At 38.4% G+C, this 16,663-nt stretch overlaps 1 protein-coding gene across 4 annotated transcripts in view; it reads right to left on the bottom strand.

Annotated features, from left to right (window-relative positions):
* Positions 1–1,223: 1,223 nt before the first annotated feature.
* Positions 1,224–16,663, bottom strand: part of Nav3 (neuron navigator 3) — a 324,118-nt gene continuing 308,678 nt past the window's right edge. For all 4 annotated transcript variants that reach the window (XM_052165326.1, XM_052165327.1, XM_052165329.1 and 1 more), the window contains 6 exons: positions 14,032–14,186; positions 11,679–11,750; positions 10,882–11,078; positions 9,878–9,996; positions 5,947–6,150; positions 1,224–2,321 (listed from right to left, as the gene is read on the bottom strand). In XM_052165326.1, the coding sequence (XP_052021286.1) occupies positions 2,202–2,321; positions 5,947–6,150; positions 9,878–9,996; positions 10,882–11,078; positions 11,679–11,750; positions 14,032–14,186 (867 nt within the window). In that variant the 3' untranslated portion in view covers positions 1,224–2,201. The remainder of the gene's footprint in view (positions 2,322–5,946; positions 6,151–9,877; positions 9,997–10,881; positions 11,079–11,678; positions 11,751–14,031; positions 14,187–16,663) is intronic.

Here is a 16,663-nt window from a genome sequence, read left to right as displayed (position 1 = left end):
TGCAGGAAGTTCTCTTTATGCTCATATGTGGACTGTGTGTGTCGAAGTGGCAGGGAAAGATGAGCAGTTTCCTTAGCTCACGTATCATACAAGGGCGACTAGTCACTCATCCAGCTACATAGATTGATGTTGCACAATTGATTTGATCCACAGTTGAGGTTCCAAAGTCAGGGTGACAATTCTGCGTGCATAAATTCAGTCTGATATCCCTCAGGGGCAGTAGCACCGTGTAAGGACCTAGATACTCAGCAACATTCTGAAATCTGCACAGATACCTCGTGTTGCTAATTTTGCTCTACAGAAACCAACTCAAAGGTGGTCACAGAGGGTAGCACCAATAACATCATGTCCTAAAAGGCGCACAGAGCTTCTTCTATACCATGGCATAGACCTCAGGTTTCAGAAACATGGAACCGGTCCTCTGTGGGTGGTGTACCTTTACCAGCGACTGATTAGTTCTCACACACTGTCTTTACAGCCCACCACGAGATATATATGTTCAGATAGTTACTCATCCAAAATTGTACTGGCCTCATGTACAGTTCTGAAGCATGCGCACTCTAACACTGATGGCTCCTGCATTGTCACAACAACTTGTTAAGTACAGGACAAACACACCAGATAATAACAGCTTTGAGGGTTTGCATTCTGTCTCTGCTTGCAGCATAAAGGGAGCCTCAGCAGGTGAGATGCCTCTTAACACCAACAGGATAAAATACAATTTTTATTTGTGTCTGTTTTTGAATTTGTGCAAGTTTGGAAAACGAAAATCATTATTTACAATACCTACCCAGTAGACTGTGCAAATCTAACCTTCTTCTTGTACAGTATAAATGCTTCCTCTTCCACAGTGACTGACCACATCAGTGTCCCTTAATGCAGAATGCCTGGTGTATGACAATAGCACTCAAAACAATGTGCGCCCAAAACTAACATTTTGTCTTTGAAAGATAAACACGAGGGAAGGGAAGCCAAATGGTTTGTGCTCATGCTGAATCCAGTGCTTGTAGCTCAGCTGGATCCAGATCAGGAATCTCCCACCTCTCAAAATGCTTTCATTTAGAACTAGGAAGAATGAGGCCACGTGTCTCTGCTTTTAAGTGATGGCCAAAGAAAGGTTCTATGGTTCTCAAACTATTTGCAGGATAGGCAAAGAAATCTCTTTATTCATAGGATTAAAAATGTGGACCTTTCTCCTATCCATTTCTTCAAGAAAAGGAAAATAAAAAAAAAAAGATGATATACAGAAAATGAGGCTGCTGTGTTAACTGGCGTGTTGCTTGGCTGTCAATGAAGAGACAGTGGAAATTACCAATGGTTTAGCATTGAAACGAACTGTTGAAACTGTTGGAGAAATCTGGTTTAAGGCAGTGAGACAGCACCATAGAAAATGTTCCTTCTTTCACTGAAAAGGCTCAAACAAATAAAGCCCTAAAAAGCCTTTCATCAGTGTTCACTAATAATTGGTATAAAACTCTGGTTCAGGGAGTTGGCGGGTGGTTTGAAAAGACCACTGTGGTAAAAACAACCTTATAAAACCCATGACTCATACCCTAAGAGAGGGTAGCGCCCTTCAGGAGGGCACGGCAGTTAGAAGGAAGCTGGCCCTTCTGTCTGCCACAGGCGATTTTATTTTGTGGGGGGAGCACAATTCCCTTTGTGCTTAGGGAGGACTGGCCTCTTGGGTTCATTCTGCAGTGAGTGAGCGCACAACACGAACTCTACTGGGGCCCTGTCACCAGCACCATGTGGCACGAAGGAAGTTCCACGGATCAGAAGGATCCGGCCTGAGAAGGGCAGCCTCCGCCCCGAGGACACAAAAGAAAGGCACAAAAAAGAAAAAGAGAAAGAAAAATTAGGCCTGCACTGTAAACTTTGAAAGAGGAAGAAAATAAAGTCCAGTCTCACTATCCCGCGTATAATCTACTCGGCTGCCCCTCTTTAGGGCCCTTTCCAGTCGAGCAATAGAGCTGTTGCAACTCCATGGTTATACAAATGCCTAGGAATAAAATAAACTTAAGCTCCCATTTCAATTTAGCATCTTGGCAGTTCCAACCTAATTCTGCTGCCTCCGTGGATACCACAACTCTGGGTCAGGACCCTGGACAGGGGACTTTCATCCTGGCAGTGGTTTAGTGACAATACCTGTCTTTTGAAATACCTTTTGAAAAGCATAGTTCTTTGCCTAACTCTTTCCCCCTTTAGAGGGTGGATTCAATAGATGTATCCAAAATGTCTTCGAGGTGGCTGACGCTATCGCTGTCACAGCTTTGTGTGCCAGGGTAATTGGCCGCTTCTTGGAGTTTCATTAGCATATTCATCTGAAGAAAGGAAAAGAGACATCCTTGTGAGTAACCATGCATTGAGTCAGCCAGCACCAGAATGAGCAGGGCTCTGAGCCATCTCAGAAGTGTCTCTGCTCATCTCATCCAAATGAAAATGCACATAACAGTTAGGAGGTTTCGCTCACCAACCTGGCTCTTGAATTGTTTCTCTCAAAACATAACTACAGCCCTAATCCAGAAGAACAAAATAGGGTCGTAAGATAACTCTTTTATTGGGGCTGTGAATGAAGGTTACTTCAGCAGGGAAACTGGAAAGGAAACCCTATCACAGCTGGACATCTGTGTTAGTTGCTGGAGAGGAAGCCAAGCTTCCCAGCTTTTTGGCTGGGAGAAACAGAGAGCACTGAATGGCAAATGAAAGTTGTGAATACACACACACACACACACAGAGAGAGAGAGAGAGAGAGAGAGAGAGAGAGAGAGAGAGAGAGAGAGAGAGAGAGAGAGGCTTGCAAGCACTGTCCCTTGAGAGAAGCAGCAGCGGGAGACAACAGAGTGGAATAGAACCAGCTGCTGCACACGGCACACTGCATCTCTTGTTCAGGCGCTGACCTCAAGAGGGGGTAACCGGAGGAAGCGGACCGTGAGCATCTGAAGAAGGAGAAGGAAAGAATCACTGTCAAGTGTTTGTTGTCACCGAGGCTCTGGCTGAAATATGATTGATACATCACGGAGAACAAAAGGCCCCTCCTGGAATAAGAGCGGCTGTCTCAAGCGTCTCAGCTTCCTAGGAGAAATGTAGCGTTTGTTCCAGTAGAGAGGACTTGTGCATGAAAGCACCTGGGGAGAATGACAGCTCTCCAATGTATTATAAAATAAAAGGCTTGGATTTCAATAGATCTGCAGTTCCACTAATAGAGACGGGAGCTAGGAAGAAAAGAATGTTTAAAAGCAGACTGGGCGAATCGATGGCTCGACAATTTTGGAAGGCACAGGGTAATTGGTGCCTGTCTTCATGAGGGTCAGGGACTTGTTTACTTATTGAGGGTTTTTAACAGTACAATAAACTTTATATTGCTTAGTGCCAAATACAAACTATATTTTTTTTCTCTTCAGCAATCAATGTTGTCTTTTGTCTTTCAACTCAAAGAAATAGAGAGAGGATATCTAAAAGAAGATTTCTTGGTCTGTAGTCAGGCTAGGGATATTATTAGTATGTCAGTTCAAAAAGAAAAAAGAAGAACGCGTGTTCAATAAGTGCTTGGGAAATAAGTAATGAACTGCTAATCATCAATTCCAGGAAAAATGTCATTTTGACAAAGAGGCTATGGTTATAGAGTATTTTGAAATCATTTTGATAATTTTCAGGGTATTTTTTCTCAATAACGATCTGCCATAACTCCTACAATGTATTAAACCACCTACACAAGAATATGAGATGAAAGTAGTTTGTGAAAATGTCTGAAGCTTAAAGCATTAGACTGAAGATGGTTTATTAAAGAGAAACATGTCTGCGCACACTCCTGACTTTAAAAGAGACTATACAATATCCTCTGACCCTAGTGGCACCAGGCATATATGGTACAGATATATATATACATATATGCATGCACACACACAGAGACACACAGACACCCTGGCAAAATATTCATATACATAAAATAATAAATAAAAAATGATGCTACATAGTAGGTTCAATTAGCATAATTTCCCAATCTGAGATCTGTAATAAACACACACATGAGATTTACTCTGTGATTAATGGTTATTCTTTTATATATTGAAATCAAAAGACATTGTGAAAAGAAGGTAGGTTTACATATCACTCAATCATCATTATGATCAAAGTAGAGTCTCTGGCCATCATTTTCCCTCGGTTTCCTTTGCATTCTCCATATACCCACAGCCCAGATAATACCTATGATTCTAACATGTCCTTTTGTGTGTCTCACATTGCCAGTTACCCAAACACCATGCTCTGTCTTCTGATCTGTTACTAAAAAGATCTTAAGCAACTACAAATCTAAATAGATAAACACTAGTCAAAACCACCCACTGGCTGTCCACGGTCTGTGTGATAAAGTTTTAACTACCCGTAAAAATAAAATGGCTCTATGTAATCTAACGGCTGGATAAGTCTATCATTTTAATTCTTCCAACCAATGAATATTTGGCCTCTAACTCTTAATTTCACTGTGCCATTTGGCAGTGTCCTGTGTGATATCTCCTCAGAGTTAGAGGCTCTACATTCAACCACATGGAAATTGCCAATGCCTGTTTCAACATCCGGCTTAACCCCGCCATCTGTGAAATCCCTTAACAGACTCACAACTAACTTCTCCCACCATGTCTCCTACATCTTAGGCAGTTTATGTAAGCACACATCTCACACCACTACCGGACTATGTCCTTTTAAGACTGTAAATGATTCCCACTCTGATCGCTAGATCTTAGCACTCAGTATGCATGTGCCAAGATTTAACATTGTGATGATAATTGTCTGTTTCATTTTTAAAATAATGTTCAGCATACCAGAACATGTAATCCCTGCTAAGATTCAAAAACATGCTCCTGACAATAGCAATTTTCCTACTAGGATTTCTTATTTAGATTAACTGAAATAGACTTTTGCTTTCCAATGGCAATTATAAAAATATATAAAAACAAAGACAGAGAAGGCATGTACGTTTTCACAACCAAATACAGCTGAACCAAGGTTTAGTATTAGATGATACCTTCTGGCACTGAGCAAACAGGACAATGAATTGCTCTTGAGGTTCTCACTAGTAAAATGCTATAAGAGTACACAGAAGATACGCTAAAAAATAATTGTATTCCTAATTACATTATGTACTTAATATTTTCATATCTTAGAGTTCTATATACTTACTTAAATTATTGTATTCCTTCTAAAATTAAAATTATATACACTAGTACAATAAAGAAAGTGGTAAATGTACCTCCCTTTCTATTGTCACAGAGATGGCTCAGTGGTTAAGGGCACCCACTGACTGTTCTTCCAGAGCACCTAGGTTCAATTCCCAGCACCCACATGGCAGCACACAAACTGTAACACTAGGTCCAGAAGATCTGAAACCCTCACACAAACGTAAATGCAGGCAAAACAGTATTGCGCATAAAAATAAATAAATCTTAAGAACTTCCAAACTGAAAGCAACGGAAGGCTGTTTATTGAATTAGGCTAGCAAACACATAGTACAGAATTTTTGTTCTGTGTACATTTGATTATACTTTTATTTATGAATAAACGTTAGTTTTCTCTTAAATACCTAGTAGATTGTGATAATATTTAATATACTGATTATTTGAATATTACCACAATATAATGTATAATCAGAGAAAAATTGTGGTCGTGGAGTTTGTCTCAGTTTCAGGATTTCTTACTTTTTTTTATTTTAGATAAACATGTTTTGTTGTTGTCCTTAAAAATTTGAACCAGGGAAAGTGCACTAAAGGTAAGTTTAAATGACTACTCCTATGAGGCTGGTTCCATGTATTACTATTACATATATATTGCATATATATTACATATACTATTACATATATATTACATATATAGCTAGTGCTAATGACTATACACCTACAGTCTTAAAAATAACTACAGTGGCTTAGCTAGAGAAGAATGATCAGACATCCTTACCAAGGGGTCCCCTTCTGTATCGGTCTGGGGGATGTGCTTTGACGTTGTGGCTTCCTTTGTAGATGTGCAGGCCTCGTAGCCAACATCTTCCGGTCGCAACTGCAGTAACGTTGGACCTTCCTGAGGCAAGGATGCAGAACCCCATGGGTACGTGTCAAGGACCCACTTGGAGGGATCTTCCCACGGGGCACGTTTCCCATACATCTAAAGGTTCACCACAAACAAAGAACATTTCTATTAGGTAAAAAAAATAAAGTGAATGCTAAACAGGTAACTATTTGCACATTCAGTTCCTGCATACATTTCAAGTGTGTTAAACATGTTGGCCTACACAAACTTACTTGACACTTAAAAATTCTACAAAATTAGGCAGCATCTGATGTGGAGGAAGGCATGAAGGAGGTATATTGTAAGGAAAAAAAGACATCAGCACACATTTGATTTTATGAATAATGTTGCAAAAAAAACAAAAAACAAAAAACCAAACATCTCAAGGTTAATTTAAAAAAAAAAGTTAAATTTTGGAAAGGTCTGAAATACAAAATCTCTTTCTTACAATAAAGGTAGTTCTGTACCAAAATGTACTTTGGAAAGAAGATGAATGAAAGAAAATAACACTTTTCTCATTTGTGTATTGTGATAACCATTTTTCTCTAATAACCTCATAATTCCACTGCTTTCTGTTGAGAGACGTTTTACATGTTTATAAACAAGACCACCGAGAAAAGAGGGGTAAAAATGGAAACTCAAATATGACTTCTATAAGGATCTATGGGGAAACCATAAGCCTAATAAGAAAGAAATGTAAGAGGCTGCACAAAGCAGCCTCAGGAGGACGGGAGGGAGGTGGGGGTGGATGGGTGGGGAGTGGGGAGGCACCCGGTGGATCCAGGAGACTTTAAGTTAGGAACAGAGCTGGCTGGCGTCAAACTGCAGTGGGTACTGAGACTGGAGAGGTTTTCTTTTTTTTTTTTTTTTTTTTTTTTGTCTTTTTTTTTTTATTTGATATAATTTATTTACATTTCAAATGATTTCCCCTTTTCTAGCCCCCCCCACTCCCCGAAAGTCCCGAAAGCCCCCTTCTCTTCCCCTGTCCTCCCTCCCACCCCTTCCCAGTTCCCCGTTCTGGTTTTGCCAAATACTGTTTCACTGAGTCTTTCCAGAACCAGGGACCACTCCTGCTTTCTTCTTGTATCTCATTTGATGTGTGGATTATGTTTTGGGTATTCCAGTTTTCTAGGTTAATAACCACTTATTAGTGAGTGCATACCATGATTCACCTTTTGAGTCTGGGTTACCTCACTTAGTATGATGTTCTCTAGCTCCATCCATTTGCCTAAGAATTTCATGAATTCATTGTTTCTAATGGCTGAATAGTACTCCATTGTGTAGATATACCACATTTTTTGTATCCACTCTTCTGTTGAGGGATACCTGGGTTCTTTCCAGCATCTGGCAATTATAAATAGGGCTGCTATGAACATAGTAGAGCATGTATCCTTATTACATGGTGGGGAATCCTCTGGGTATATGCCCAGGAGTGGTATAGCAGGATCTTCTGGAAGTGAGGTGCCCAGTTTTCGGAGGAACCGCCAGAGAGGTTTTCTTAAAAACCTCTGGCCTGAGGCCAGGAGAAGGGGAAAGAGATGCCACACCTAGGAAGAAGCAAGAGTCCTTTCTTTGCCCTCATGACCTGTGTCCCCCAGGACCGTTCTGAGTATCAGGTGCTTTAGTGTCATGACCTTAGAGTGTGGTACGTGGTGTGTCCAGTGATGATGATGTTTTCAGTGAGATGAAAGAAACATGTACGCATTGAGTGCTAGTCCAGGGAATACTTTTAGGTTGCTCCGGGAATCACATTAATCACATTAAAGTTTGAAACTGTGACAATACAAAATGACTTAGGTCCCAGTATTCCTTTTGGAAGCGGGGACAGAAGCAGAGACCTGAAGGTTGTGTGTCGCCCATCAGGTCATCAGCTTCCTTTGTTGTTTGTTTAGTTTAGTTTAGTTTAGTTTAGTTTAAATAGCTCTCATCTTAGAGTGGGAAGTTTTGTCTCAGCTAAAAACTGCTTAATATAAAGTATAAAATAGATATGTATATATAGCTAATTAAAAGGCAAAAATGTACAATTCATAGAAAGTTTGTGTTTAGGGGATGGAGGGCTGGCTGGCTCAGCAGTTAAGACCCCCAGCTACTTTTCCAATGGAGCCAAATTTAGGGCCTATCACTGGGATGGCAGCTTACAGCCTTTCTGAACTCCAGGTTGAGGGTAACTGACACTTTTTTCTGGCCTCTAAGGGCTCAAGGCATGTATGTGTTACACATAACATAAATTCTGGCAAAACACTCATACATATAGAATAAAACAATAGGTAAATCTAAAACAGGACAGATTTGTTATTATTATTATTATTATTATTATTACTATTATTTTACAAAATTTGGGGTCTAGAATTGACCTAGAAATGACTTGAGAATGTATGATCAACCAGAGCCAGTTTTTAGCAATCAGCCAGGACAGCAAGCATCCAGGTCACAGAAAGTGAATATTATAATAGTATCCTAATCTAAACACCCAAACAGAGAAGATGTAATCACTAACATTTCAAGAAAGATGGAATCACCAGGAGAGTAACTCAATGTGTCAGCTGCATCCTTTCCAAACAGATCATGTGGCAGAGAGTGTCCCCCATATGGCTTCTCAGCAGGCACTAGCCTTCATCCAAAAGTGACTTTCTATTTCTTTTCCTCCAAACAGAGAAACTCAGGTTCATTCCTGTACTTCTTCCTCTAGGTAAAGGTCCTTTGACCTTAGTTAGTAGATGCAAGGTCACGGCAAATGACCTTTTCTGCTCTAGAAGTCATAGCCAGAGTTCAAGATTCCTAATATTTAAATTCGTTCACATAGTAAAGGTTTCAACTTCACTAAGAACTGTGCATCCATGAAAAAGGTTCTTTCCCTACATTCCGCTTTTCATATGCTGGATCACAACTTGATCTTTTATACCTATAGGGTAACTAATTGGTTCCGTTCTCCCACTAACCTAGTACCAAACATCAGGAGCCAACGCAAGAAGCTAGAGGCATATATAACTTTTGTTTGAGAGGTTATGGATTTTAAATGATAATGACTCTCACTCAAATGGAAGTTTTACACAATTATAATAATCAGGGAAGAGTTTCACAAGTATTATTTACTTTAATATTAGCAGTCCATTGATCTTCCAAACTAAAATCTAAGGAAGTTGTGGAGTTTATAATATCACTGCTTTGAGGCTTCTAAGGCTTCGGTTGCTTTTTGTTAGAAAGCAAATATGAAATAAGACTCAACATATAATAGTTTACTAATATGAAAACTATATCTGGAGAGCAAATAATTCACTGAAATATAAATTTAAAAGTATAATTTCTCTACTATAAATGTGTCTTCATAAGTGATCATATGAATTCTTTGAATAAATAAAGTTTGAAAGACCAGCTCACCTTGTACACAGCTTACAATGATTTTTGAAAATTCATGAAATGAAAAATGTTATGAAGAACTAAAGCTGTGTGATTTTCATAGTCTGTGCCCTAAGATGTACACGTGTGTGATTAAATATCTGATTACTAGAACATTTCAAACCCCCACTGTAACAATCCTTGCCTTCAACACATCACGTTGGAAAACCTCCATGAGGTACACAGAAAAGAACAGCCTCATTCTAACAAACTACTGCACATTCGTCATAACAGACATACTGCTGTGTATTTCATGCTCCCTACTTTAATTTTCTACATAAATAGCCAAATAAATAAATGGTTTTGTTTTTTAAAATAATGTGGTTTTCTTTTCCTTCCTTCCTTCTTTTCTTTTCTATGTTTATTTATTTATTCATTTATTTGCTTATTTATTTATCTACACAATAATACAAACCAAGTACTCTACCTGAAGGCCTTCCCTCACTGCCTCCAGAACATAAGGTACCAAGGAATAATTCCAAAGATCCATGAACCACACCCTGGAACCTTCCACATCCATGGGGCAAGGAAGGAAAAGTCGAGGACCTGAGAAGACACAAACGATACAATGTTGCAGAAGCATTGCATTTACTAATATAAACACATGTTTAGACACATTATGGAGTAATACAATACACGTATGCCTAGAAAATTCCTAACTTGGTTAGCCCAGTAATCATAAAAACATAGTCATGGAAGAGGGCCTCCAGGCCTTTTTTCTTAACAATGAAATATTAATCTAAGGCATAACACAGATTCATGAGAAATATCAAAATACCTAATCTAATCCTGTTTTACAAACTATGTAGAGTTTTGTTAGACCAGGATGAATGGTTCATGACAAAAAGCAATTATTTGCAGAATTTGGAGTCAGTTATTTGCAGAACATAGAATCAGTACAGATATCTGAGCTGAGAACAGAATTCCTGCCTGCAGCTGAAGATCTTTTGATGATTTTATGGCACTGAGAAGCATTCTTCTGCACATGAACCTTAAGAAGGAATAGAAAAACAAACTGCATTGTGCCCACAAAGAGAGTAACTTGGTTTTATCTTTAAAAAAAGGGAAACACAACAAATTATTCATAAAAACCCACTCCCTCACAGCCACAGGTGAATGGGCTAACAGATAACATGCTGTTTTTTTTCTTTTAGAATAAAAAAATAAATACTCTGGGTACCTTTTCTTCTGACTAGAAATGTGATTTTTAGATACTTAACATTGCAAACTTAATTTTACTGTCCATAATTGTCAGATAAAATGAAATAATTACAGAGTGAACCCTTAGAAAAAGACAGTTTTAGAAAAGAATCTCTTAATCTTTGGAAGCTCCAAAAGGACTAGCTATGCTTGGGATTTTACCACCCGATCTGTCACCTTTACCCAGTACTCAGTGTCTGCAAAATGAATTATTTTAATTTTGGAACTCACCAATGGTGACATCAGAAGAACTGTGTGTTTCCAAAAAACTATTGAGATGATGCCACGTCTTAGGAATCCAGTCTATAATTTTGACTAGGTCATTATTACGAATATTCCTTTCAATTTCCATCTCTATCAGTTTCCTTCGAAGATACCTGCCTAAAAAGCCTTTCACAGGTTCTGTGTGGTTTGCACATAATACCCACCTACAAATAAAGAAAAGAAAAATCAAGTTAATTTTTTTGTTAAACCTAAAATTTATTTCCATCGTAACTTTTATTGCAAGATAAAGAACTGATGTTCCCTTAATAATTAATGGTCACAGTTTGATGTTGCAAACATATAGAAAATCTATGACCATTATAGTTAGAATACAGTGAATTTTACTTGAGAGCTTCCAAGAAGCTTATATCCCTGAGAGCAAGTGGGTACACACACGCTGAGAGAGCTTCTGTAGCAGAATCCTAGACCCTGAAATAGGAGCTCTCTTCAGAGTCTTCACTTAGAAGCAGAGTGCTCTATCTTATCCACGGAAGTAGCGAGCAGGAAAAGAAACACTTCTGATTAAAGATCACAGAACATCTGCTTAAACAGAGTTCCAGGTGAAGTGAGAACTATCACTCACAACATAGGTCACTGTGGGCAGGACTGTCAACAGCCAAATGGAAAAACAGCCTTCAAGACACCTTTATGATTAGAGAGAAAGGCATGTGCGCACCTGAGTGCACACACGTGTGCACGCACACACACACACACACACACACACACACACACACACACACACAAGCAATCTTTCAAGTCCTTACCTGAAATTGTGATGTAGTTCTAAATTTGGCGATGAAGAGACTCCCTGGTTCATGGTTCCAATAATATAAGGACTAGAAAAAAATGGAGAATGGAACATTAAGATGTTCTAAAGGAAAAAGCAATTAAAAGTGTCTCAGGAAAAAAAAACAAGAAAAATAAACACTATTCTCCTTTAATAGTAGTCTTTGAGAGGAAAATTTTTGTGATGTTAAATTGGAAAGTGACAAAATAATAGAAACAAAGTGTTTAACTTGAAATCTAACACTAGGGCAAAGTGGCTTCTTCCTCTCCCCATGTGAACCTTTGTGCAGATAGATAGATAGATAGATAGATAGGCAGATAGATGATAGATAGATAGGGTGGAGGGAGGGTGTGAGGGAAGGAGGGAGGGAGGGAGAGAGAGAGAGAGAGAGAGAGAGAGAGAGAGAGAGAGAGAGAGATGGATTTGTTCTAATGTTTGTATTGTGTTAATCGGGTTCTCAACATTGCAAAAGAATCCATATGTAAGATGCTGAGGTCCCTGTTCCCAGTTGGTGTTTGACAAATAGAGTTGCTGACAACCAATCACTGGACAGAGAGAGACAGAGGATGCAAGACATTAGAATTCGTGTGCAAGGGGACCAGGAGAGGGAGGAATTAGAACCACCATGCACGGCAAAGGATCAGGTCCAGGCCTGAGAAATACAAAAGAGAGATCATTCCAATCATGTAAGAGCTGGGAAAGAGCAGCCCCCGCTCTGCTCCCCACCCCCTGCCCCACACCACCAATTAGGTCTTAGGGCAGCAAAGATGGGATATAAATTGTAGTAAGTAATAACTCAGGAGTACTGGAGGGGAGGTGTTAGGAACATAGAGGTTCAGAAGTAGCCCAGCCATTGAGCTGCTTAAGACATATTAAAATGGAAGTGTGTGTGTGTGTGTGTGTGTGTGTGTGTGTGTGTGTGTGTGTGTTGTGTGTGTGTGTGTGTGTGTGTGTGTGTGTGTGTGTGTGTGTGTGTTTCATTCAGGAACTCAGAACATTGGACCAGGTAGCGAGGGATGCACAACTGCCACCACCAAGTGGTTAGAGTAGTGTTAATCAATTAACACAACACACAGAGAGAGAGGGGGGGGAAGAAAGTGGGAAAGATGTGCAGAATAATCACAGTGGTTTATCTATTTAATTTTTTTGAGATAGTGCTTCACTATATAGCTCTGGCTGGCACTGAACTCAGAAATATGCCTGTCTCTAATTTTCTACCATTAAAGGCTTGCACCACTACCTCCAGCTTACTCTGGTATATCTGGTGTGCTTATTCCAAAACCTTGTCAATTTTCAGTATATTTAAAGATTCTCTCTAAAACAGATATTTTTAATTTTGTGTGCATGAATGTTTTGCCCTGGTGTATGTCTGTATACCACATGTGTGCCTGATGCCCACGGAGGTCGGAAGAGGATGCCAGATCTCCAGAGATTGGAGTGACAGACCAATGTGAGCAGCCATTTTGTAGGCACTGAGAATCTAACCCAGGTCTTCTGTAAGATCAACAAGTGATGCTATCCATCTCTCCAGCCTTCTTAAACATGATGCTTTGATTCCTCCTTTAACCTTTATTTTATGCGAGGGATGTAGTCGTTTGTCACTAGCAAAGATTGGTTATTTAAAACACCAATACAATATAGTTAATGTCTCTTATATTGTTTTGTTTGTTATGTTTTTCTCTAGAGACTATACTCCAACACACATGTAGATTTTCACAGCTTGATTTAATGTGTCCCTTCACTTTGCATAACAAAGCATTACATTATTAGAGGGAGATATATCCAAGTGAATTAACTTCATCTTTAGAGAAAAGTTGAACTGGTATTTTGGTAGGGGTGGAATAAAAGCATAGACGTCTTTAACATCTCTATTACATACATGCCCTTCTAGTTATTACATGCCCTAGTCAAAGCATCCATATGGGCGATCTAAACTTCCAGTGTGTCTATGGAAACTAACATCATCAAAAGAGGCATAATGCTTTCCTGACGACCAGGTGCAATGCTGTGAGGAGGTAGAGGCAGGGGGACCACTTGTGGAATTGAGGCTAACTTGGTTAATATAATGAAACCCTGTCTCCAAACAATATCAAAAACCAAAATAGCAACATATCAAAGAAATGAACAAAGCAAAAATCCTTCTTGAACCATAACTGTGGATAAATAGATATTCTAAAGCACACATGCAAATACTGTAGAGCTATAGGATATCACTAGATATTATTATACTAATGGTATCTACTACAAGTATTAAAACATAAAAAGGTACAAAGAAGTAAATGACATCACTTTTTCTATACCCGTTTATTCCCGTTATTTTATGAGCTTACCATTTGTTGTATTTACAATTGAGAAAACCATTGAAGATATCACTCAAAGAGCCCACATGGTGAAGATTATCCAGAATTATTACAACAGGAAGCTCTACCCCATTATTGTCTGCACTGCATTGTTCAGCCAAGTTGGCAAGATACTGCTGCAATTCCTTAAATACACAAAAAATACCGATCAGTAATAAGTCTCCAGCTCATGCAAGCATTCACATTCTGAAAAAGAGCAAACTGTGCCCTTTATTCAGGCTTTCTGCTATTACTCATAAGAAGATTTTATGGAGATAATGCACAAAGTAAATTTAAAATGGAAAGGCTCACATATTAAGAGAAGAGAGGGGTGGGGAAGAAGGCAGGCTATTTCCATAGGCTAACTCAAAATGAAAGCATGGCTACCTTTCCTTCCACCTCCTAAGGAAAACCAGATGAGTTCTAGATAGCAACCCTCCTGATCAGCTATAAGAATCAAGATGCCTTACTGGTTTCGATATTTCCGTGAAGTAGATTCTTACCAAAGCTATTTCAGTTAGAGAATAAAGCTAAAATGGCACTTTTTAAGGTTCCTAATACACTCCCAACATTTGGACTTGAATTATTTAGATGAGTTGAATCTAACAACGTAGCCTCAGTACTTGGATAAAAAAGTAGATAATTCTTTATTTATAGCTTGCAGGTGACCGGTGCAATTTTAAACACAGAAAGCATTTCTTGTATTTCATGGGACCACTTAACATCAACACACGCCATTTCTCTAGCTTCCTTTCATTTTTCAGGCATTATTCTTGTCTAATAACTTTGAACCTAAATATGATAACCAGTTCTCTGATTGACAGTTCTTGCAGATGGGTAGGTCAGGAACAAAATTAGGTTTCTTAGAATTATCCTAATCAGTTGGAACATTTCCATACAATTTGCATATTTATAATGCCATTTTCAATTTGTAAATCTTGCTCAGGGTTAAAACAATTCCACGATCCCAATTTCTGTCAGTCAGGTAAACACATGCACATGCATCCTGGATGCTTCCTCCCTCTATCCATGAAGTTAAGTCAGAGAACTAACAGCCAAGGAGATAAAGAGAGGCAAGGGCTCAACAGAGGCCCTGAGTGATCTTCATTAGGGTTTTCTGATGAGCTATAGGGAGATGGCCTATGACATGAATCGTGAATAATAAGTAAAACTTCAACTGGTAAATTTGAAGTTATTCATTGTGTAACATGCCTTTATCATGTGCCAGGCACTGGGAGTTCAGAGACCCAGTTTCTCTGTCTCAAGAATATCCTATAGATTAGCAGACAACCAACTCAATAAGAACATCACAATACCATACAGGAAATAAAATTCATGAGATAATTCTTCTAACAGAGAGTTAAGAAGAAGCCTGTCGTAGGTTTAAACAACAGAATGTAAGGAGTAAAAATAGTCAAAACACGAAAAACAAAAGTAAAAGTAAGAAAATACAGCTGTGAAATATATTTGGGAAAATAATAAGGATCGGGAGGAGTGGGACCCAGTGCATGGTTGTGATTTGTGAAATGGAAGGGAAACATAAAAAAGAAACTGGAATCATAAATACAGAATAGCAGTGTACCACATTGAAAAGTGTGGGCCATGAACCTTTGTTGTTCCTCTGTTGTCAGTAGGAGAGAGCAATTTGTCATAAGAAATATACAACGATAATATATAATATATTATATAATTATATATACACTGTATATAAATTGTAATTGTTATATGTTATATAAGCATATATTCTATATAATTATTTGTATGTATATACATATATTATAATTATATATGATATGTATTAATTACATATGTATATATAATTATATACATACATGTACATAGTATTATATTATGTATGTTATATATGCATAATATATACTAATGAAAGCATTCAAGAAGTTTATTGTCTACAAGAATATTTGGCAATACATAATATAACTACAATAAGCATAAAATGACATTTTTTTATATATTTTGTTTTACAACATGTAAAGTTGCACACAGCTTCTAGGAAATATTTTCAAGTAGCAGAAGTACTTGACACAGTAACTGTATTTATTTTTAATGATTAAGGAATATTTTAATGTTTAAAACTGGGAGAAGAGATCCTCACTGAGAAAGACAGGAATATGAGAATACAGTGTCTCCAAAGACAAGTGCGAAGAGTGAGCTTTGTGAGCATTGTGAGCGACACGGAGGCACATAACTTAAAGGGAAATTTACAATCTGAAATGATTGGTGAGAAAGCGCAAGTCACCTACTGAGCACACAGACATACACATGCACCATTCATGGGAAGGAAATTAGGTAGATCTGAGATTTTATGGCATGGAAAGGAAATGATCCAAGAGAACAGAGATTGTTGAAGCCAAGGGACACTGTCATGCTGAACAGAAAAAGTGTGATATTTTGGACTTAGTGTAGAAAGCAACAGAAACCACTAGAGAATTATAATTGAGTCAGATTTTAATTATGAAGAGAGTTTCTATTTCCCATGATATGAATGAATAGCGTGAAGGGGATTTTAGGGGAGCTGTGAGGATGGTTGGGGTCGAGATGGATGGAAGGGGATCATCCTCTGATGCCTTTCAGGGTCACTTCTGTCATTTCTACATATAATTTG

Source organism: Apodemus sylvaticus, chromosome 20, assembly GCF_947179515.1.
Source record: "Apodemus sylvaticus chromosome 20, mApoSyl1.1, whole genome shotgun sequence".
NCBI classification, from domain to species: domain Eukaryota; kingdom Metazoa; phylum Chordata; class Mammalia; order Rodentia; family Muridae; genus Apodemus; species Apodemus sylvaticus.
The sequence above is the reverse complement of the archived record's forward strand: the minus strand, read 5'-3'. Positions and strand labels throughout refer to the sequence as shown.